We start from the raw sequence: 25,579 nt of genomic DNA, 5'->3' as shown, positions 1-25,579 counted from the left end.
TTTTTAGTAGGAAAAAACCCAAACAAACCACAAACCAAGAAGAAACACCCCAAAATCGTGCACAAGTTCATACAGCCTTAGAAAGGCAATTTAAAACAATCATCCACTAAGAACATCAGAGCCCTCTCAAGACTTCTGGAGACAATATCACTGATTCCATATTGCTTTATGCTCTTGACATCCTGTGTAGGGCTGAAACTAAACCCAGGACCTGTGTCCTTGCACTCACAACCTCAATGCAGCTGGAATTCTCCCTTGGACACATTCCCTGTCCCCTCAAAACCAGGGACTTCCATACTGTGACACTACACATCTACTGGGAAGGGCATTCACTGCCTTTGCTCTTTTTAATTTAATCCCATTGAAGTTGATGCTACTGATTTTTGTGGAGTCTTCCAGTGACTGTTCCATTAAGTCCCTGAAAAGAACCATCAACACTGAAAAGCTCTGAAAACTGGCATCATCCAGGAAAACACCCTTGGCCTCCACTAAAGGTATTTTTCACTCATTTACCACCAGTGTACTAACACAGGATTACTGAACCTTCCTTGAGTTTAGATTAATTAAAGCATGTTTAAAATACCAAAGGTCCTGATGTTTGACATTAAGGAAGTCACAATTTTAAGGGAAAGCTCTCACTTAGGTAACTTGATTACCATATAAAGTGGGTTCAGAATGTTTGTTTTGGGTGTTTCCTCAATGTGCAGTAAGTGGGGACAGGAAAAAGACAACCACTTACCAAAGTACTGATGCTAGAAAAATGATTTAATTTTCTTTTTTCTATAACCATCTCAAGCACATACCTCAGATCAGCCAAAGACTTGGCTTTGAATGAGATAAAAACCATCAAAAAAGTTAAAACTTCTGAGCTGAAGAAGGTAACACTTGCGATTAGACCATTCTACTTCCAACTGAATCACTTCTTGAGATTTTAAACGAGGGAAAAAAGCCATTTCAACTGGTATTAATCAGTTGAGATACATTTACTTTAGGGCTTCCTTCAACAAAGGAAGAGAAACCTAATACTTAAAAGGATAAAATATTGGTCTGTGGCAGAAAAGTTAATTGGAACCTGGAAGACCTGGGTTCAATTGCCTACAGCAAGACAAGTTTTGCTACAATGAAGCTTCATTGGTTTTGTCACTTCAAATTGTGGAAGAAATCAAGCACCAACACCTCAAGAATACTCGATCATGGTACGTGGCATCATTTTCCAGCCTCCCATGGCAGGGGACACCCTGGGTCAGAACCACATCATGCTTTGCAATGCATGAGCAATAAACCCAACACAGCCTCTGCCACAACCAGCGTCAGCCTCTTCCATGAGAGCGACTGCTCGGTCCACCTCATCCCACCTGAGAAAATCCAGATATTCAGTACTTACTGACAGTTATCTAATTTCAAACAACATGGAATGGGGGCAGAAATATCTGATTCAACTGCTACACATTTCAAAAACAGCAGTGAAATTCAGTTTTGGCACAGTCTTTGACAACCCATCAGCAGGTGAGTGAGCATAGACATGAGCACAGATCTACCAAACCACCAGTGTGTGCCCTCATCAGGGAGGGTACCACTGGAGACAAGGGGTGACTGCTTTAACATCTTCATGGTCAAGAAACTGGGGCAAACCTGAAGACATCAAGTAAAGGTTTCACTACCCCCACAAGAATTTACTGCATCTTTTTATAACATATTTGATCATGAACAGGTATTAAGAAGCTCATAAAGATGAAACTTACTTTACAGTGCATCTTTATTCTACTCAATTATTTCCCTGGAAACAATAAATCAATTCCCACCATCACAGTGATGAAATATGCAATTTGTGTGCGACAATCTCACCATTTGCAGAAACAGCAGGTGGTAATAAATTAAGTTGGTGTTACACAAACAAGACACCTCCATAAGCCAACACCACACACAGAGCTATCAATCCATCTTCCTTCAGCCCCTCTTAGAACATACAGGAATATTAATTTGGGGTGAGGAGTGGCTACTTCAACATGTGCAGTTTTTAAATGCTGAATTGTACTTGGCCTGAAAACACAATAGGTTCTGGCAACTAAAACACATTCGCACGTGAACTTCAGAGGTGGTGGATTCACCATCCCTGGAGATTTTTAAACGCAGATTGGACGTGGCACTGAGTGCCATGATCTAGTAAATGGACTGGATTTGGACCAAGGGTTGGACTCGATGATCTCGGAGGTCTTTTCCAACCCAATCGATTCTATGATTCTATGATTCAGGAAGTAGAGGTTTCATATATTGGCAACCTGTGCTCCTAATACACTTACATTTATCTTAAAATAACCACCTCATGGTAGCTAGAGACAAAATGAAAAACCGATCTCTTCTCATCTCATTCCAAACCTCTGCCATGGGCAGGGACACCTTCCACTAGATCAGGGTGCTCAGAGCCCCGTCCAACCTGGCCTTGGACATTTCCAGGGATGGGGCAGCCACAACTTCTCTGAGAAACCTGTTCCAGTGCCTCACTACCCTCACAGTAAAGAATTTCTTCATGATATCTAATCTAAACTTGCCCTCCTTCAATACCACAATGCCATTCCCCCTTGTCCTATCAGTCCATGCCCTTGGAAAAAGTCCCTCTCCAGCTCTCTTGGAGCCCCTTCAGGTACTGGAAGGTGCTCCAAGACCTCCCTGGAGCCTTTTCTTATCCAGAATGAACAACTGCAACTCTCTCAGTCTGTCTCCAGAGCAGAGGTGCTCCAGTCTGTTTTCTCCTCTGGAGTCATTACAACAGGTCCAATATGACCATTAGTGCTTCCAAAAAGTTCAGATGAAGAGACATGTTTTATAGACTACATTTATCAAGTCAATAATAGCTGCCAGTGCAAGATGATGACTTCCAGGCTTGGAAAAGACTGACATAAAGTCAGAAAACTAAAAGAGCTCAAATAACATTTTTATGATAGAACAAATCAGAAAATAAAACTATTCTAGGAAAAAAGCACATCTATGAACGCATCCAAAAAGCCTACACCGTGGATTCTGATCCTTAAAATGGTTCATATATGTATGTTAAAAAAAGCCCAATTAAGTTAAAGATGTCCCATCATTAATGCAATATTTTCTGAGGGTTTTTTTTTAAAACATAAAATACTTTCTTGCACACACTTCAAGTTCTCACATAGAGTTAATGGTGAAATATCATTAAGGGAATTTTTCTGGTTTCCAAGATCTGCCTCTGTAAGAAGCTACAGGATTGATCTTTGATTATTTCTGAAGAGTGTATTTGTATAGAGGCTTGAGTTAATTTGTCAAAGCAAGTAAGTTGTCACCACAGGCGGCTTCACCAACTTAATAATTTGCCCTTGCTGCTGCCAAAGCTGCAGAACTTACTACCCTCCTTTCCTTCCTGCCAAGGGTTTCCTCCTCCACTTTTCCCAACTCTGCAGCCCTTGATTCCCTTCTGTGGCCTCCTGGTGCTGTTTAAATGATTTTTCTCTTAAGACAAAAGAGATCAGTCCAGGTTTCTTGTTTTCTGGCTTTGGGGGTGGGTGGGGGTTTAGTTTTGCTTTGTGTTCAACAGTCCAAATCTCACAGCTCTGAGCCTCTGACACCCAACTATTTACCATTTAATGGTTTTCAACACCTGGTCAAGAGAGAGGTGAGGAGAGATAAAGGGAGGGCAGGCCAGAGGTAGGAGAGGAACAGGAACTATTCCACTGTAATGATTAAAGAAAGCAAAAATAATTTGGTTTAAATTACCAATACTAGCAATTTGAGTGTCATTTTCAACTTTAACCTTCTTTTCTTCCTCGTCCTTTAAAGCCATTTATCAACTATTAGCTGGTACCCAGACAACTCTGACTAACTAAATGGGCAGTTTGGGGGGGGGGGGGGGAAGACCAAAAATCTTTAACACAGGCAGAAGTGGATGGAATTCCCAGAGAACAGGATAAACAAGTAGGGTTTGTTTGCATGTGATACCAGGAAGCCGGTGATGAGCACCTGTAATTTGCACCAAAATCAACAAAGCACCTGAGAGTTCACTATCATGGCACCATCTACAGGTCTCCAGCCAGGGACTGGAATTTGAAGAGGTGGTAGTTACTTTTAGCAGATAATGCTGTGCTTCTTTTTGGCCAGAGACCATTTGAACACAGGACAGAACGAGTAACTACAATGAACTGTAAAGGAAGAGGTTAATTTGAGATATGCCTGGCACAGTCAACGGCAGCATAAGCACAACTAATGTCTAATTATTTCTCAATATTTTGTAAATGTCAAAGTATGGTCTTTAAAGATGCTCAGCATTTGTCGGAAGCATGATTCCATTACATTTTAATCAGCTGCAGAATATTCGCAGAGCGAGTGAGTCTCGTGGCTGACAGGAATTCAAAGAGAAAAGCTCACTCAAAACGCAGTTATTTTCTTCTGTCAAAGACAACACTATTCGGAGGAAAATCTGAGACATTAAGAGTTAATACGATTTGCTCCAAAGAAATAAGCAAACGATTTTCACACTCCAGAAGGAAATTAGTTTTCCCACTTTAAGAGGTGAACAGAAGAATACTTTGCTAATACAAAGAGTACAGAGCAGCATACTTGATGAGACTTCATGGTTTACTCTATCCCTCTAGGCAAAACAAATAAAAATTTAAAAAAATAAAAATAAAGACCAACCCCCTCAACAAACACCCTCAAGCCACCATCCTTCTCTTACTGCAATTGAAAAGTTTTGAAAAGAAAGAGCAAATTCTGACTCACTAATGTGCAACGCTAATTCCTTATTTAGGATGTCAGTTAATTAAGAGACTGAAAACATCCCTTTTCCACTCTACTTGTGGAAAAATGTATTTTTCACAGCAAGAACTTGAGCTGCACAGACTGTGACACTGCTGTACTCACAGCAGAAGTGAGATACACACAAGGGTGATGCTGTAAGAAAAAAAACCCTTCAGGAACTAATCCTGGCATGCTTCCTCACTGCCAAAGCTGCAGCACAGCCCACCCCCATTTATCCACATATTTTAACGATGCTCTACCAGGCTCAAGGTCAGAAAGCTGAATTTCTTTCAAGATTCCTTCATTAGATTGAGATTTCTCTCGAACTGTGGAAGACTCAATGCCAACCCATTCTCCATTTTTTTTCTTAAAACCAGACAACTCGAGATTCTTCACTGTTTTAATTAATAAAAAGAAACTCACAGCATAAAGATTATGGAGACAAAGACAACTAATACCAAAACCAAACAAAAGCTTGGTTGAGTTTCTATTTACTTCACTTTTATGATATACAAGGTTATTTCTTAAAAACATCTCTTATCCATCTTCTCTTGCATATTGCAATTTAGTCATTGCAACAGTAATAGTAAAAAAGGAGAGAATATTTTTCACTGGAGTGTCTGCCTTCATTGTTAAATTCTGTTGCCTATAAAACACTTGATATAAAAAACTCACTAAAATAAGAGTTGATGCTTTTATAATTCGGACAAATGTCCAGGAAAAAAAAGACACTGCTTCTTACTTTTCAGATATAAGCCATCATTTTAGAACTGGATTCATTCTTTCAGAGCCTAATTTAAAAAAGGAAACATATTTCTGCACAGTATATATTAAACTTACAGATTTACCCTAATGCTTTAAAAGGCATTTAGCAAAGGTGTACAGCAACATAAGGTCTATTTACAAAGTAATTATTTCAGATAGAGTTTGTCAATTCTTTCAGGACATCTTGCAGAGAGGCTTAAATTACTTGTTTGCTTGTTTCAATGCAACAAAATTAAGATTAAAGAGAGACAACAAATTATGCTGGGAGTATTCCTAAGAACATGCTGTTTTGACAGAAAGCTCTGAACTATAAATCAAGTTAGTATAACATTTATATAATCTACTCTTACATGCTAAACAAAACAGTTCACAGTGATAAAACAAACAGCATCTCTCTGTCGTGAAAGGAGTTCGAGTAAAGGGAAAAAAACCACAAATAAGTAGTAATTAAACCCAAAAATAACAGGCCATCTAAAAATGCAGTGCCAAATTACACCATACCACCGATGTCAAAGAAAACACAGGCGATAATTAACAAATCAACAACCTAAAGTGTTCAATATCCACCCATTTCCCTCAGTACAGCCTTAATTTTGCAAGGCAATGGCCATCCCTGTGGGTTTCCAGGAGAATGTCAGATGTGAACACACAAGATGTTTATGGACAGGTGTGAGAGCTGGAATATGTACGTGCATGTGGATAAAGGAAGGAGGAGGCTTTCAACACCTGAAAGGACCCGGCCCTGCAAAAACTGCCCAGTCGGTCACAAAGGACACATTTTACAAGCAACTTTATTACATTACTGTCCTTGCAACAACAGAAGGGCAACAGCTCCCATCCTACCTACTGCCTGATCTGAGAAATACTTTTCCTAGCAGAGAAAAGAAGCAAACCGGCATATTTTTACTCCCATTCCCCAAAAAATTGGAGCAACATTAATAATCTGAGTTAAATTGGATATATAGAGCAAAGCAAGTCTTAATAAAAGAAAGGAAAATATTCCCTTCAAGAATTTTATGCTAATAACTCACAAAAAGTTATAGATTAACAACTGCTTTGTATGATTATTCTAGGGCTGAAGCATCACAGGTACCACAGATAGAAACAAAATTCTGTCAAGTCCTCTGTGCAGGCATCATCCACACCAGGGAAAGGGAATGGCTCCCACTCCCCAAAATGTAGCATTATTCAAAAAACTGAAGTTTACTCAACCTCTTGTTTATATTCCTATCACTGAGCAGGAAAACACTGACTGGATTAAAGCATCATTCACTGATTCTTTAAAATAAAATTATTTTTTTTGGCAGATGTGAAAAACCATTTTAAGGTGAGATTTGTTATTCTACCTCTTGATTTTACGTGTCTAAGTACTGTGCTCACACTAAACTTCTCTGAATTGCCCAAAATCATGCTGCAGAAATACACGAGAGTTGTGAGTAGAAGTTTCAAAGCTGCCTTCATTTCTCCTTCTGAAGATGCACAAGCCATGGCAGCCACACAAGTAACTTCAGATACCTGAACATAACATTCTTAAGCCACTACTGCTGACCTCTCTCTTTACTCATAAATGCAGACCCAAGTATGATCCCATCTTACAACCAGTTTCAAATACAAGAGGTTTTCCCCTGTTTTGATGATAATTTTTTTTCTTCTTCCTGAGATTTTTACATCCAAACCCTGGTTTACTTTACTTTGGCTTGACTGTGGTTTTAACATAAGAAAAACCAAACTGGAGATAAATCTGGATTAAACAGAGGTGAGTGGCTGCCTTTGCTTTTCTATACTGGATAAACATTAGTGTGCTGTAACTTGCCCTGCTTTTCCTACAGTATGAAACAGGAATAATGGACATGACCTTGCTGTGTATCCAGGAGTATCCAGGGTGTCCTTGTTCCTGATTTCAGATAATTCTTACTCCCAGCTCATTCCCACTCCTGTCTCCAACTGTCACTGCCCCCCTGCAGAACAGACCAGACACAGAAACAGCACAAATATTTTCCCTTCAAATTTTAGGGATGAGCAATTTTTGACATTCCAGACTGATTTCAGCAGGAGCAACAAGGACTCTGATAATTCCGAATAGAAGATGACCTGAAGGAGGGTTTACCACCGAAATTATTAGGCAGCCACAGCAAGTGCTGCTGTTCCTACTGTAACACCTTGGTTTTCATCAGTGTAGGACACTGGACTTAAACTGCACAAATGGACCACATCCAGAGTTCTCAAGCGAGATGTGACAGGTAAGAGCAATATTCCAAATGAATTTTTATTGCACCTCCAGACTGACAAAAGATATCTGAATTATATTTAGATGTGCAAACTTGGTTCTTCAAACATGGAAGTCCAACACCACTGCCAATGCAGGTCGCACAGCTTCTTCCAGTAAAACTACATCAAGTGCCTCCAAAACCAGCAAAAAGTTTGTTCAGCATCAGATAAAACCAGAGCTTACACCGCTCCCAAAATTACTCTGGAAAAAAGAACAAGTTTTCCTTCCAAAGCACTGATTATATACCTTGCATCCACATATTCAGTTTATATATATTATGTCTATAAAATCATATATATAGTACGCAATACACTTTGTATTTTATATTATATACTCTATGAAATATTGTGTATATATATAAAAATATGAAAGCAAACCAAAATTACAAAGGGGAAAATCTTTTATCTCAAGGGCAGAAAAGGAAGAAATTCTTTCCTGTGAGGATGGTGAGACACTGGCACAGGTTGCCCAGAGAAGCTGTGGATGCCCCATCCCTGAAAGTGTTCAAGGCCAGGTTGGATGGGGCTTGGAGCAACCTGGGATAGTTGGAAGGTGTCCCTGCCCATGGCACAGGGATTGAAACAAGATGATCTTGGAGATTCCTTCCAACCCAAACCATTCTATGACCGTATGACATTCTCCTATGGGCAGAAAACCCCAGGCATTAAGTTCTCCAAATTATAACTAGAACAAAATCCCCTTAATTTCAGGTTCAGACACACACAGAAAAGCCTACCTTCTGCTAAACCTGCAGATAGTTGATAAAACATTAACTTATTGACCTGACAGGCACCACCATTATCTGCCCATCCCACCTCCGTGCCAGAGGGCACCGTGCTCAGAATAGCTCAGAGGGCAAATCGTAATTTATTTCCTGCTCACATAAACATAATACAGGAATTATCACTGGAATAAGAACAGACACACAGCTCCCTGTCACCTGAGTGATGCCTTGGAATGGAATCTGCAGCTCAAATACGCTCCTGTTGGACAGGTACAGCTACATACAACCATCGCTCAGAGACCTTTTAACTCTGCCAGGACGAGTCCAAACCGCTGCAATCAAACACCTGAATGGACAAAAAGCTGCTGTTCAGGTCCCTGGCAATGCAAGTTGTTGTATGGGAATCATTTGTTAGGATCAAATCGAAAAGGTTGCTCTACTTTAAAGTATCTTTGTTGCAATTCTCCAGATTATCTTGACCAACCATCATGTCACAGGCCAGACAAAACCCCCTTTGAGTTGAATACACTAGGATTTCAGGAATATGATTCCTTGTATCTCACCACAGCAGCAAGGACAACAGATCATTGCTGAATTGCAACCATAAGAGCAGAAAGCCTATGAGAAGAGCCTGAATCTTATTGCCCCTTATCTTCCAAAGTCAGCTGAGAAGCTTTGGGAACACACCCAATTCCTTCCCACCCTCCTTCCTAGAAATAAAGACTTAGGAGGACCACAGACCATTACTCACCCTGCAACCACTTGTGATGAAACTGTTCTTTGCCACCATTATCTTCATATGGTTATTAGAAAACTCAGCCAGTATTGGGATCCATGACCTAACACTGGCAATAATTAATTCAGCTTTACCAAGAAGGATCGTTCAAGTACGGAAAGTCTGGTTTTACTTTTAGTTCTCCAGCACACCAGACTGAAGTCAAAGTTTGGCTTTCAGTCTCAAAATGCCACTCACATCTCAGTTTATGATGTTTGTGACCTGTTGATGTGACACCCTGTACAGCTCACCACTGACGTGCTCAGTTGCTGAGCAGCTGTACCAAGTCACGGCAGAACTCAAAGTCACACACACTGGTTTTCCTCCCATATTTACTGAAGATGAGAAGACCTAGGCCATGGGAAAAGCTGTTTTTCCTTAGACATTTCCTCAATACAGCATGGGACAACACTTAATTCACAGAGTGAGCCCAATTTAAATAAAAAATTCAACCAAAACCCCCAGTGCCCAGTTTTATGGATGTGAAATCACTGGCAGAGGAAACACTATTTCAGAAGGCAATGAAGGTGCTTGGGAAAAGGATTAAGCAATCTCTCTTCTGGCAAAGTAACAAACCTTGGCTACCAAATAAGTAAATAAATAGAGAAATAAAAGGAGTTTGTTTACAGATGATTTTCAATGAAATGACTCAGTAGGATTGAATGCACACAGAAATACTTTTCATAACATCTATGCTAAGCTACATTAAATATCAGAAGAGGAAAATCCAGCCCTCTGCCTTTATGTCACTTAAGTGCTGGGCAACCACCAGTTACCTCCATAACCTCAGCAACCCCTACCCTTTATAACCACGAAAAACTGGCACCATTAATTGTCAACCTGGATTCAACAGGAGATACTGCAGGGATCTCATTCATTCTGGAAGTTGGAATGAAAATCTTCCTGAATGCTACAATATTTTTATAACTGCTATAATCAAATACATTTATCATGTCCTGTACTTAGGTTTGTTTTAATATAACAGTTACAAAGACATTTCCTTATGTCTGGCTTTTGTTTGCTGTTCCAGGTTATGGAATTCAGCAGCTTCTAAGGGTTTGCCTACTGTAATGTTACAGCATATATTAATTTAAAATGTCTCCAGTTTTTAATAGATTACCATGAACAAATCCATGTCAGGTCATGAATTTAAGAACACTAGTGAGGGTTTTTTTTCAGATAATTAATGAAAAATACATACTCTCTGCTGGCACATCAAAATTTTTACAAGACACAAATGTGCGACTATTCTATATAAGCAACACTTCAACAAGTGAAGGACTGAGACAAGCCAAGACATTTCTTAAAATGCAACATAAAAAGCCTCATAAAAGCTAATTTCACTACCACAGTCCTTCCAATAAAGCTGTGCATTAAGATCAGTTGCCCAATGAATCGTGTTTGCTAAAAACACAAAACCAGGTAAGAGATCATGTTCAGTATCTAAGGATGAAATACTGCAACTGTTGCCAGGCTAACTGGGCAAGGAAAATTATACATGTCTGTATATGTATTTTCCATACAGAAAGTAAATATATACACACAATGAGACTTGCAATAAAAATTTCGAATATAAACCGAATAAGAAAGCTATTAGGGCCACAAACTCCCCATTCACTTTTTAGTTTAATGCCTTATTTCCATCAAGGCAACATCCACTTAAGTGCTGACTCCCACAGTTTGCTCCTCAGCCTTCTTCTAATGCATCTTTAAAAGGATATTTAAAACATTTTGTTTTCCTTACTTAAGTTTCAGGTTTTCCCTGGCAACTCAGAATTTAATTCCAAGCTGGTTCACTGGCTCATTACCAGGTGCTACAATTGATAAGATCACACATCTCCATTACCCAGGGAACACCAAATGCTCCCCCAGCCCTTAAAACAATCACTTTCCTTTCTTGTAAAACTATCTCGAGCTCCATCTTCCATTCCAGTAGCCTTTGAATAAGGAACAAATCACCCTAATGGGAATACACCAGTACTCCCCTAGCTCCATAGTTCCTGTATGCTTTTAAGAATATCAATGCTTCTGCATGCTGTGCTGTAGCACTCAAGTGAAGACTCCCTCCTGCTTTTCCAGACTATTTTCTCCTTTCAAATATACACAGGCATTTCTGGAATATCACACTCTGAGAAACCTGGTCTAGTGGAAGGTGTCCCTGCTCACAGCAGGGGAGTTGGAACAAGATGATCTTTAAAGTCCCTTCTAGCCCAAACCATTCTATGAACTGTTTTTAAATTTTAAATTAGTTTGATGAGATTAACATTATTTTTCTTTTTTTCTACAAAGACTGCAAAAAAACCCCACCCAGGCACGCAGGAATTCAGAGATGCTTTTTACGATTTGCAAATCTCACAGCTTAAGAAGCTATGAAGTTAATCAAGTTTAACAAAAGTTTAGGCAAGTTTATGATTTGGAAGGAAACAGCTGATGTAACCAATGTAGTCAACAACAGATTGTCAAATGACAGACTAGACTCTTCCCTCAGACACCAAGGAAAAAGCACTTCACAGCATTCCCAAATTACACCTATAGATCAACAAAAAGTACAACAGTGGGTGCTTCCCTCCAGTCACCTCAACTGAAACCCACTGTGAAGATGCAGCAGAACATTCACGCCAACGGAAAGGCTTTTTTCCCTTTCCTAATACACAAGAGCAATTACATTTCTATGTTATATATACAGTGTCTGCATCAGAGAAATAGAAGTCTCGGGTTAGAGATTATTTCTCAGCCCACCTTTGTGGTATCAGCAACCTCCTTTAACTCTGTTTTCTACCACCGTGTCCCCTCTTAGTGATTACCTTTCACCTAAAAACCTGAGGGTCTGTTGGACTGAAAATCTTCACTCTTGTTAGCAAAACAGCAAGACTTAGGGAGGCAAAGGAGAAACAGCATTGAACTTTTCTCTTATGTATCCAACTATCTTGGTCATACTCAACAGAACAGCAGCAAGTTCCATGTGAACACACCCCCCTGAATCAGCAGGGCTCACCAGAAAATAAAACAACATTTAACTTGGAACTGCTTATCTCTTTAAAAAAAAGATTGCAACATTAACAGATTGCGATAGACAGGGTAAAATTCTTTCCCAGTAGAATTATTATATTTCATAATGCCACCAGCTTAGATTTTTTTAACAGTTATTTTAATCAAGACAAGGTTTTTGACTTAATTGGGCTTGATTATCTTAAGCCAATGTAGACCTTTCCATATTGGTCTGAAGGGTTGAGTTCAAAGAACTGTGATCAGCCGGCACTAACTTGCATGACACACATTTAACATCACGTCAACTAATTGTTCATAAATGATTAAACAGAGCTCTTTACATGGAAGTCATTCAATAAATTTCCTCCTCCTTGGGGTGGATAATTCACAGATCTACAGCAGAGTTGCCCAACTGTCCTGAACTGTCACATTTAGATTGCTTTCACCAAGTTAGTCTGTAGGGTTAACGTGGCAGGAATTCACAGGAAACAGGGAAAAAGCTCACCAAAAAAAGTATCTAAGCCGAAGTACAACACATTATTCCATTAACAGTCTTGGCAAAGTTCAGAGATGTCAGTCTTTAATGATCCATGACTACTTTCTAGTCTGCTGTTAGAGGAAGAAAGAAAACATCCCAGTATGATACCAGTACAAAGTTTTAGCACTTAACTGGGAAACAAGTACTGCCCTCCTATGCATCAAGACACCCGAAGTTGTAACGGAGCTTGAGGATGTTTATTCCACAAGACCAGAGATTTTAAGTTTCAAATTACTTAATGGGAGAGGAGGAAGCAGCCAAAAATGTCTTACTCCTATCACTACTAAAGTAAAGTAATACAGACTCTGAGAAGAAATATGCCAGTAACAAAACACGAACTTTCCCTTCATTCACCCATGGAAATACCCTGAAATCTGGAGTGTGCAGATCCAGCCTAAATTATTGAATTCAGTAACACTGCTTAGACTGGAGTTCAGCGTGAAGAGAAGGTAAAAACCTGTCAACACAGACTATGCAAGTACTTTATAAATCAAGCAAAGATCGTATTCTTTGATGCAGTCCTACAGACAGAGCCACAGAATTGGCTGCAATTAGGTCATCCCGCGCTATCGCTAAGAAGATTTGACGATTTTAGATTTAAGAATGCTAAAAAAAAAGCAGAAGCTCTGTATGAACACAGACTCACTGAAATATTTCAAAGCATTTTTCAGAGAACAAACGTTTGCTGAGATCACACCTGATACAGAGAAAGCTTAATCTGTCCCATTCAAAAGAGAACAGATCACTTAGAAAGAAGTTATGGATAACAGAACATACGCATTAAGATCACATTTTAAGACGTTATAAAATACTTTTAGAAGTTTTATCAGGTTTTGCTGCAGGTAACCTGAAGCCTTAACAGAAAAACCAAAGAGCCAACATAAAGATATCCAACTAAATGTTTCTCTCATTAATATATTACCTTTCTTTGACTGCAGATATCTCACAGCCCTTATCAAAGTAGGCCAGATCCGTCTCATTTCCCTAAGGTTAAGCCGGTGAACAGTACACAGAGTAATCATCGACTAAGGCATGGCCACCATTCAATGACAAATATAGCTCAAGCTATTTCTCATCTGTCCTATTTTTTGGGGAGCCTGAGATGTAGCTTATTCTAGAAATCATTACAATTGACAGCCACAAAGACGCTGGTGCCTTTGTCCTCTTATGCAACTCCTGGTGTCCCCCTTCTCCCCCCAACAGGAATAAAGAGAGATTACAGGGCTGCTCTCCGTATTTCAGGGCACAGGAGGCTGGATAGGCAATCTCCCCTGAAGTTGGGTTCTGAGAACACAGGTGACCAGGGGAAGACGGAGATTATTTTTCATTCATTTTAGTTGCTGGAGTGGGTGGGGGGGAATCGATACCTTTTATCGTGGCCCAAGGCAGCCATCCCCAGCCCTGCTGTGGCATCGTCTGGGGCTGGAGCAAGAGGGGGAAAACTGATACCCCAATACTAACCAGCCTTAACAACAGATGGCAACTACTTGCTTTTGCTTACAGAAGATTTTTGTTCCCTGCTTTTAGAAGTTACTCTCTGAGAGGCACCTTCATCCTGACCCTCACAGTACTCTGAGGAGACAAATTCAAATTTCATCTAATACTTTTGTTTTCCAATTTATGACACGCAGGATCTGGCATTGTTATTATCCCTTCACGGTAAACAAGTTTTACTAAAAGCAAAGCACAAAGCACACACTGTTTTAGCTTTGTTTCCAGCTACTGTTACTCACTGTTTATTAACTATTATTCCCCCGAGAGTTGACAGGTTCTGTACTTTGCGAGACATTACCAGGGTGTGGTGTTCCAAGTTCTCCCATTCCTAAGTTATTTCTCCTCTGTGTGCTACCATAATACGTCTATGTGTGGCAAATACTAGTTTAGCTGAACAGTTCAGCAAGGTGCAGAAAGGAGGCAAGACAAAGACAGTGTTAAATGCTCCTTCGTGTGTCCTCCAAATGACGAGACAATAAAAATTCTAAATAAACTTAACGTTATTTTTTTCCAAGACAACTAATCATCAGCTCTGCCTACCAAATCCTTAGTTCAGATACATTTGCCCTGAACTTCTGAAGTAACAGCCTGTCTGTGCTCCAAGATTACGGTGACGCAATACTTCACTGCCAGCTTCTCTTCCAAAAAAGAAAGTACACTGAAATGAAAGCAAGCACGAGGAAAGTTATGCTTACGACCAGCAACACTCAACCTTTTAGTTGTTTTCCATCTAAGGAAGACTTGATTCTTTGGCTACTAACAGAATTTGGAGCTTAATCCCTGTATACTCACACCCACAACTCCAATATACAAATACCTCCTAGATTATAATACGGTAAATATTAATGTCTCGGGGTGCAAGTTAAGATTATCACGTGAGTGAGTTTCCCATGTCCATCTAACTATTGTTAAACCTCAATTTCAAGCCCAACCCTCTCATTGTAATAAATGCATGCTCTGTGGCTACTTATTGTCTCTGGTTTGGGGGGTGGATAATAGGGGTGGCAACTTCCGAGACATCAAGTAAAAAGATGTTATTCTTCCACTGCAAACGCTGCCTACGCTCAGACACTTGAAAAACTACTTCTTCCAAAAGGTGAGTGAAAAGCAGAATCACCCTCGCAGTGGCTTCAAACATACAAAGATCACAAACAAAGCCGTCAGATCCTCACATCACTGCAAGTACAAACCAAACAGCTCAAGCGCTCTTTCATTTCAAATCATTCTCAAAGGCAGAAGGGGTGTGTGGGGGGAAAAACCAACCCCAAAGCATCCCAGCTGTCAGGTGAAGCAGCTCCTGCGGAGGGGCAGCTCCGCACTGCAAGCGCATGACCAGAATATTTTATTTCCTAGCTTTGCTTTCTGCTTTGATAAGGAAAAACCTACAGAACCACAGGTGGTAAAACGTTACATTAAGAGGGGGAAAATAAATACACATATATTTATACATCAAATGAATAAACACTTGTATACAAATAAAAGCCGCATACCTTTCGCCCAGCACATCGGGAAGGGGCTGCAGCCGCTCTTCTCCATGCAGCCCGCACCTGCCCGCCTCGGGGGCTGCTGCCCGGCCACCTCCAGCAGCCACATACACGGACCGTGCCCGATATCCCGGCCAGCCCCGGCACACAATGTCCCGATTCACCGCTCCCGGAGCCGCCTGGACGTGCCGGATCCCCCGGCGGGGAGGGAGCCCCAGGAGAGGAGGAGGGAGCCCCAGGAGAGGAGGAGGGAGCCCCAGCCCTGCGGCCTCACCCGGCTGCGGGGGGAGCGCGGTCCCGCAGCCCGCCCGGGGCACCGCCGCGCTCCGGAGCGGGGATGCTGCCCCGCTGCCTCATCCTCCCCCGCCCCGGAGCATCCTCCTCCTCCTCCTCTTCCTCCTCCCCGGGTGCGGTGCCGAGGCGGAGTGAGCCCTGCGGAGGAGGGCGGGCAGGGGCGGGAGGCGATTACCCAGCGCCTATTAATATGCTAATCCCCGTCTGCTGCCCGCGCCCGGCAGCCTCCGGTTCACCCGCTGCGGAAAGGCAGGGCTGGAAATCCCGCCTGACCCGCGGCACACCGGCCACCCCCTAACAGCCCCTTACTCCCCAAAACCCGCGTTCTGCCATCGCTTTTATACGTTTTTGATCTCCGCTTACTAACACAACTCCAGACACCGTGAAAGCACAGGAGAACTTCCCTATAACCGCACGGGAACTTCCCTAAACTTCAGCAGGAATTGGGGTCGCACCCTCCATCACCACCTGCCCCACTCCACAGGAGTCACTGACGGAAGAACGCTGGTGGTGATGCTTTGCCTTAAACAGCGAATATCACAGCCCACGCCCAGGGGTTACTCGGTGCCACATCCAGCCCCACTCTAAACCCAGGGTTTCTTTATCTCATCAGAAGGCAAAGGTCACCTCAAACATACACCCCAGATGGTGCACGGCCTTTGTTTCTTCTTAACTTTGCAGTACCTAACATCAAAAACTGCTTACAACCGTTTTTCTTTTAAAATCGTGAGTGTAAACGTTGAAAAAGCCTGTGTTTACAAACACACATCCAGGCAGAATGTGTATACAGAATTAAAAAAAAAAAAAATATCCCTTTTACACCCAGTAAAATAGTTCACAAAAATTATAACTTGAATTAGCTAAAATACATATTAATAATAATTCAACAGGAACAAGACTCACACTGATCATTAAAGCTCTTTATATATTCCACTGTAATCTCTTCTCACTCCCAGCCCTCAGCAGTAAGGCGTAAGGCTTATCCAAGACTAGCACCAAAAGGGAATTAATCTAAAGCCAGCAGCCTTCAACTTAACCTATCTGCCTACTTGTAGCAGCACGCACTCGTCTACAGCATATGTTTAATTACCATTCTTTGCTGCCATCTCATTTCTCAATACACTGGCTATGCAGAATTAGTGGTGTACGTCAAAATTTTTGATTAAAAAAAAACAAAAACAACAAAGCAACAACTGTATTTAAGTATTGTTTTCTTCTCTATTTAGAGGAGAAAAAATATTCACTAAAAAAAAAGAGAGAGAGAGAGAGAGAGATTAGGCCACAACCAGGCTCATCAGATGTTCTGCATCACTGCTCAGGCACAAAGCTCTTTCTGGGGCTGGAGAAAGCCAAAGGGAACTGAAGACATGCCTGGGTGCCTTCCTCCCCCCACCATAAAGTTTTCAAAGCCCTTCAGTGCTACACAGACAGACAAACACTTTCAGGGACAAGGTCGATTGTATTTACCTTCAGTAATAAAGCAAAACATGCTATAATAATATTTAAAATACCAGTTATTGTATTTGTGTGGGTACAGAAGAGGCACAGACAGGGGCTCGGTGCCCTTCTGGTTCTGCAGCTCACAGGGCAGGAAAGCTGCTTTTACACATCCAGCTCTGCCATGGGCTTTCCTTGGTGACCTTGAGCAAGTCAGACTTGTTTCCTCAGAAAAAGGAAAGCCACAGATACTTCTTCAGTTTTCCTTAAGTTGGTTTGATCTGTGCTCTAGGGTGTAAAATATATTAAAAAAATGTGTTTCTTCCATAAAAACAAAGTGTTTTGTAGAAAAGCTGCTACAAAAATCCAGAAGTAAAAAGGGGAAGGTCTAAATTAAAATTTTATCATGAAAACAAAACCCTTTAAATATCAACTGGTAAGTGCATTACCAAGGAGAGTTTAATAAACAGAATGTGTGGACTCACATTCTTCTTTACACTTTTAACAGATGAGGCTAATACAGATTATCAATCCAAGTGTCAAGAGAAACTGCCTGCTCATATAATACCAGTATTAGCATCATTCTCCTCAAGGACATACTTTCTTCTTGTTGTATTAGGCTACAAAATGAAGGTGAAAACACAGTACTTCATAGCATGAGAGATTTTTTTATTCAATTTTAGAGGCTATCCAGCATTTTACACTCTATTTATTTTTTCACATAAGCCAGGTGCTTCCTTGATGCTAAGATTTTAAAAAAATATTTAATTTCTTAATTAAGAACTGTTTCTGTTAGAGGTACCCTGTAGACATATGCTCATTCTCTTCTGTCAAATAACAAAATTTTTCTGCAAAAAAAAAAAAAAGCCAAAAGCATAAAATCCGTGTTCTGAAGATAATCAGAAACCCCAAAATTCCAAGTTGCAGGAAGGAAGGGGGGCAGGGCTGGAGCAGGAGACAAGGCACAAAGTAAAAAAAAAAAAATTGAAAAGTTAAATATGTCTCCAGTACACTTAATATCAAGTATTTACAACATTTCATAAATACGCTCATCAAGTAGGTATCTGAGTAGCATTTATGTAAAATAATCTGTTTTAAGTCGTGCCCATCAGATTATACCATTTACTGAGGTAAGAAACATCTGTCAGAAATTAGGACTGTGAAACGGGAACGTTAGTTTTTGTTGTGCAAGATCCATATTGCTGACACACATTGATAGTATCTGCACAGTAGTCACTGAGTAAGCAATGGTGTTAACACCTATCAAAGATAATTCCAAAATAATATTTATTTAAAAAAAATAATGCATCTATTTCCACTAAGAACACACAGAACCACTGGCTATTTTCCCAAAACACACACTGTAACCAGAAAAAAAATCTCAGATGACCCCAGTAACAACAGACAGGCCAAGGTCTTCAGTGAAGAAATGGCATTTTGCCTCAAGGAAATTCAAGTTAAGACTTTTCTGCTGTGACTACGATTTTGGTTGCTCAATTTCAGCCTGGTTTTAAAGACTATTGAAATCAGCATCAGGTTTTGGAAAGTGTGGGGGGGGGGGAAGTCAGAAGCTTTTTTTGAATTGTATCAAGGCATTTAGTTTTTGTTTTAATTCTGTCTGCAGCACTGATCCTGTCTCATAGTGAAGTCACCTGCAAAAATCACAAAGCTTTGGGGAACAAAGGGTTAAACAACAGTTTTGTACAACTGGGAGGCACATAAAAGGTTGTCTAATTTTTTCCACGCAAGCTTATCCAAACAAAAATAAAAGATCTAAACCGCCTGTCAGACGAACTGGCAAAGCCTGGCTTTCTCTAGGGTTGTGCCCAGAGCCTGAGCTCCTGGGGGGTGTCCTCATCAGCACAGAGCCAACCAGGGTTTCTCCCTCAGTGAACAGCATCATTAGGATCTCTCTGCTTTTCAACTGATTATTTTCACATCAGCTCATATCACTATTCATCACATTTCCATCGAACTGGCAGGCGAGTTGGAGAAGGGGACCAGGACAGAGCCAAACACAGAACACTTGTCCGAGTTCCACTGCCCTGAAAAATCAAACTGAATTCAGTATTTGGAAAGTGTGAAGAAAGCAGTCAGAGCTGTACCAGAGCAGTGTTGGACAGCAGAACAGAGATCTGCTTTCAGTTCCTCTCCTGCAACACCTCAGCCACCAGATGAACACACCAGCAACAGAGCTCCTCCAAGAGAGAGGAGAGCAGCCCATTCACTTGTTCTAACAAACCCCAAGAGCTCCAGCCTAGAGCACAGCAACTGCAGCAGCATGAGGGCTGGAGCACCTCTCCTGTGAGGAAAGGCTGAGAGAGCTGGGGTTGTTCAGACTGGAGAAGATAAGGCTCCAGGGAGACTTCAGACTTTCCAGTACCTAAAGCGGCTACAGGAGAGCTGGAGAGGGACATTCCACAAGGGCATGGCGTGATAGGACAAGGGGGAATGGCTCTGGAATGAAATAGAGTAGGTTTAGATTAGATATTAGGAAGAAATTCTTCCCTGTGAGGGTAGTGAGGCCCTGGCACAGGTTGCCCAGAGAAGCTGTGGCTGCTCCAACCCTGGAAGTGTCCAAGGCCAGGCTGGATGGGGCTCTGAACAACATCGGCTAGTGGACGGTGTCACTGCCCCTGGCAATGCAGTCGGAACGAGATGATCTTGAAGGTGCCTTCCAACCCAAACCATTCTATGATTATTATTCTTTTGGATTCCATAATTCACAGTCTTAGTCACTTCACAGCTACTGTTTATCCCTCGAATAGTTACTAGAAGGTGAAGAACAAATGCATTGTTTTGAAGGAGATCTGCATATTCATGTAGGAAACAGAAAAAATTCATTACATCCATCTTGCTAATAAAGAAAGTTTCCAAACCAAAGATGCCCTCAGGACAAGTGGAATATTTTTTTTTTGTAAAGCCACAAATGCTTTTTACTGAGACAACTGCAGAACAGCCTGTAAAGGTGAGAGTGCCTGATGAGTGTGCTAAAAATTAAAACATGTTTATTGATCGTGTGACAATCTTCTGCATCCTAATTAATTTGCTTTTCCATGTTAGTATCCAGAATTTTGCAAACACCCTCTCCAGGCACTGAAACTGCACTGTAATCTTTGTTCCTCTTCATTTTCCCAAGTTTGTTTTTTATGTGTTTTTTGTTAATTACTATTGTTATTTTGTGAGTTTGTGCATAATATTTAAGAGTGGAAAAGATGATCTGCCCTAAGTTTCCCTTTAGCAAGAGTCAAACAAACATCATCTTTGTTCACAGGAACTGCTGAAAAATGGTTCATCACCATTACATCAAATCTCAAATTATGGTTCCTGAAGTCTGCCCTACTCTGAGCTCAGGTTTGCTAAGGCTGTCTTGTAAATCTACCTTTGATTACCTGGGCTCTAAATTTATCATCTTTGACCGCTACCAAGCTCTTGCCCTTTCACCCACATCTTCTCTAGCACACTTTTCTTCTGAAGGAGAACAAGAGTGATGGGTTTCATGTCCTCCAAGGGTCTCTGAACACCCAAAAAGCTCAGTCATCATTCTGCTGCCACCAGAGATGGTCCTTCTTATTTAAGTATGAGCATTTCAACAGACAAAACTGAAAGAAAAATGACACACTACTTTGAGTGTCAAAATCCAAGTCCAGTCCTTCAACAGAAATAATTCAGCACAGCTGAGAAGCAGCAGCACCTCCATAAGTTCATTTGACTGTTTGCAATACAGACAAACTCTAATTCCACACTCTAGACTAGATTAGGACATTTTTCTCTTGAAGTCTGAAAAAGCAGAGATGACTTACATAAGCCCATTCTAGAAAATAAACTGCTGAGAAGCTCTGCATAGGACATTCTTCTGTCAAAAAATTCAGTCCAATACTGAATTTACTGTTATCTTCCTCCAACTGGTGAATTGTATAGTAGGATACATCTTGAGTATAGCCAAAAAGTGCAGAGTTTTAAAGCGACACTTCACCTTCTGGACCACGGTCACCTCTTCAGCCGTAGGATCCTCTGAGCTACATTTTAAAATAGTAGTGGTCAGAATGCACTGGTTTTCTTTCCAAATCTCAACCTATTGGTAGTAGTGAGGTGGGGAACAAAACAGAGTAGGATGTTGGGAGAGAGCAGGAGGAATGCAGTGTTAATGAAGTTTCCCATACCTCCCCTTCCCAAGGGATCTCCTGATGCTGTGCAGCAGAGCAGACAGCAACGCAGCCTCCCAGCCCCTGCTGTTGAGACAACAGATGTTAGAAGGACCACTAAATTAACTTTATTTTTATTATTTCATAAATAAAGACTAGCCATTTTTTAAACCCATATGGGTTGTATTAGTTTTCAGGCATGAAAGTTGTAGCAGATTTCCTTGTGGGTGGACTCACCCGCTCATATTCTCCCACTTCCTTCCATTTATTTTTTGAAGGCTTTACTGTAGAGAAGGATAAAGTCAACACCATGAAAGCTTAGAGTGGTTTAAAATTGCTCCTTCCTTAGGGCACTGATTCCAGTCTTCTGTCTCTTCATGTTCTAGGCTATTTACAGAAAAACCCAACCAACAAAACCACTGCTATCCTCAAGACATCTTTGAGAAGTTACTTCACAATTCCAGTGCTTAAAATTAAAATCTGCTTCATGGAGACCTGGAAAGAAGAGGTGAAAAGAAGAAGAAAAGTGATCTCTACACATGCTATTCCTCATCTTACTGCAAAAGAAAATCTGATACTTTTGCTCTGCCACAGGTTCACTGTGTGCACCAGTTTGCACTGCTTCTCTTCAGCCTTTTCCGGCGTGGAGGATCAGGGATGACTGGAGAAGGAGTGAGACAAAGCAATCCAAATGGTCACCAGAACCTTTCTTGACCTTATAAAACTTCCTTTATTTATGGGGAAAACCTTCCATTTATGAGGTGAACACAGTAGAAGGTATCTGAAGGGGGAGGACCTCAACCCTTTGATGCTGTTTAAAGAAAATGCATTCTGAGGGGATTACTTTTGTTCGGTGGAAGGGATCCATGAGTGGATCAGTTGACTTTTCTTAAAATCCATCTTTATTAATTCAAGGGTAACCTAGAAATAATTAGTCACATCTGCTAAAAGGGATATAGGAAAATGAAGTTGCTTATGGGTCAGCAAGTCTCTTTAGTGTCTGTTCACATCTGGGCTGCTTTCTTGCTCATCCAATACCAGTTACAGGAAAGAAACTGAGAAAACTGCAGCCACGGAGGGTACAATTAATTTATCAGAAATGGTGCAGCCTGGACATGTCTCTCTTGTCCTGCTTCTCCTCCATATGCTAAATACAAAGTTAGAGCAACAGTTTACCAAAAAACTTATAGCTGCCAACATCTTTTTAGCATAAAGTTGTACCTGATTAACATGAGTTGTATCTGATTCCCAGTGTTACCTAAACCACAAATAAAACATTAGAAATTCCTCAGACTTTCAAATCATTAAATGCAATTACAAACTGAATAAAAAAATAATCCATGAGCTCATAGTAATGCAACATTATTCCATTTATACATATATATAAACACACTGGTGGAACAGTTCACGTTGTACTTCTTAGTGAAGGATGAGCGTAGCATAAATCCCCTATGTGTAAACAAACTCTTATAGGCTCAAGCAAATAGCTATTTAAGTTTAAAGTTCCAGTGTTGCAGAACAAATCTACAAGCCAGTGCTGATACCCTCCAAGTCTAAGAAAACAGAAAATTAAAAATTAGTTATTAATTTTTACAAAACATCTTTTTAAAGTTTCACAGTACGAACATTAAGACTGCTCTAATAACCAAGCAAATTCTGTGCCTGAGCTATCAAGCAAAGACCAGTGTATTTTAGAAAAATAAGAAAATACTGTAAAACAGACACAAATCCCCCCTTCCCTCTCCAGTTAGCATAATTTGGATTGAAAAATTCCAAAAAACAGTTTGATGTTTTGTTTAGGAGAACCACCAGTAGAGGCCAGGTATGGCTGAGCCTCCAAAACACAGAAAATTCAATTCTTATTCACTTTAATCAACCTCTTTCCCTATTTTTGTACCAAGAAAGGACATTCCATTTACAAGGGCTTTAACCTGTATCACTGCTTTATGAGAACAGCAATAAACTTTCAAGGAGCAGCTTCTCAGGCAGTCATTTTATGCTGTTACAGGGAATGAAAGGTCATCTTCAGCTAACACAAAACCTTTTATTCCATGCAAAATCCACCACCTAAATAGCCTCATTTGCTCCTCCAATTACACAAGGCAGCACAGTTCTGCTGAACAAGTTCTGTTTACCTATGAAAATGCCTGCAGAGAGGTATCAAAGAGCTCAGAGAACACAAGAACATGTTGCTTAGTTTAAAAAAAAGGCTTCCAGGAGCTCACCACCAAATACAGCTCAAGCTTGTTTAGGTAACCAGCTGGGAAACAAGATGGAACAGCACTCGGTGTGTCAAAGGCAGTTCATGCCACCTTTAATAAGGCATAAATTGATGCATAAATTGATGAGCAGACCAATACAACAACATCTCTGTAGCTCCAAACTCATCTGAGCTTTAAGTGTGCTAAACTTCACCCGTTGACTTGAGGACAAACTTCAGCACGAAAGGCAGTGCTTTGATGAAGCTGGAAAGACATGCAAGAATTCTGTTATGAAAATTAAACTAGGCAAGACCAAAATGTACAAGACCAAGTGATACAGCTGGGAAAGAGCTGTTTGGGCACAGCCCTCCTTCAGATCTAAGGGATGTTAAATAAGTATCCTATGTCTTCAAACAGTAAACAAAACATCAAAAAGCCACTTTCTGATGGCAGCCTGAATGACCTACATTACCAAAGATCACAAGAACAACACTGTCAGCATGTAACAGCATCTGACAGGGCCAGGAGCTCATCTCCTGTGCAGTGCTGAGCTGTGGAGCACAGCTTCCAAAAAACCTCTGGTAGTGCTCTCCCCAATCCCATTTGATGCATTTCAACCAAGACTCGAGTACTAAAGCTTTTAAGTGAACATGAGACTGGGATAAAAATCAGTGACTGCATAACCAGAGGCAGAATATAAACCTTGTTCTGCCACCCAGACGTGGAGAACAAGTGTAGTAAACTTAAAAATGGGAGTAGGGAAGTTCAAGTACCCCAAAATAAATGCATAGTAAGAATTTTGAAATTGTAGAAGATGTGAAACTGCCACTTTAATAGGTTAAATACCTTCAAGAAATGACTTTAGTCAGTTCTGCCTTAGGCTAGAAGGACAGACTTCCTTTAACCCCTCAAGTTTGGAAGGATGGAGGTCATTAGACAAAGCCTGATCACTGTCCTTAAAATTTCTACTTAAAACTCTACTTTAGGAAGTTCTATATAAAAAAATTTCAATAATTCAGTTACTGATGTTTCCAGAACCTCAACCACAATCACTACCTCTAAAGTGTCACTATATCATTTGGCTCCCTCACCCTTCTCTATCGTACAGCCTCAGGTTTGCTCCACTAAAACATCTGAAGACAATCTGAATCATAACATAAGTTCTATTAATCCTGGAAATACAGTTCCAATATTTCTCTGTATTAAGCCTTTCACAGAAACAGTTACCACAGATAACTCTCACAAATGACCATGGAAAAAAAAAACTTAAAAATAATAATTAAAAAAAATAAAAATCAAACCATGTGAAACCATTCCAGTAAGTAATTTGAATGGACAATAACTAGAAAACTTTAGTTTTAAGGATCTCCTTAGAGGAATAATTAGTGAATGAAGATATAATCTGGAAAACATCTTTGTGCCAGAGTTAAACAATTTAAGAATTTCTTAAGAAGTTTCACATCCATCTCAAGTGTGATTCCAGCCCACTAATGGATGCACAGGCATTTAACATCCCACTTCTGTTATCCTGACCCTTTGTCAGAATGAAGTCCTGAGAAAAAAATGTGCTTGCTACAAAGAACAGACTTTGTTAGTGCTGGTATGTTTGACCCTTCCATAGGAAAACCTGAAGAACATCAGCTTTACACCTGATAAAACAACTTCTGCAGATTTTCATATTCAGATTATTGATCTGCCTGAAGGACA

General features: G+C 40.5%; 1 protein-coding gene across 14 annotated transcripts in view; it reads right to left on the bottom strand.

The window, feature by feature from the left end:
• The window catches only part of PTK2 (protein tyrosine kinase 2), a 191,183-nt gene that overhangs the window by 116,893 nt on the left and 48,711 nt on the right, over positions 1-25,579 (bottom strand). For 6 of the 14 annotated variants that reach the window (XM_064643893.1, XM_064643912.1, XM_064643920.1 and 3 more), the window contains exon 1: positions 15,802-16,188. The exons of 2 other annotated variants lie outside the window; for them this stretch is intronic. In XM_064643893.1, coding sequence (XP_064499963.1) covers positions 15,802-15,904 — 103 coding nt within the window. In that variant the 5' untranslated portion in view covers positions 15,905-16,188. Of the gene's footprint in view, positions 1-15,801; positions 16,190-25,579 lie in introns of those variants that run through there. 6 more of the 14 variants (XM_064643931.1, XM_064643965.1, XM_064643949.1 and 3 more) reach the window with 2 other exon arrangements.

The sequence above is a fragment of the Pseudopipra pipra genome, chromosome 1 (genome assembly GCF_036250125.1).
Source record: "Pseudopipra pipra isolate bDixPip1 chromosome 1, bDixPip1.hap1, whole genome shotgun sequence".
NCBI classification, from domain to species: domain Eukaryota; kingdom Metazoa; phylum Chordata; class Aves; order Passeriformes; family Pipridae; genus Pseudopipra; species Pseudopipra pipra.
This window is presented reverse-complemented; position numbering and strand designations above follow the sequence as displayed.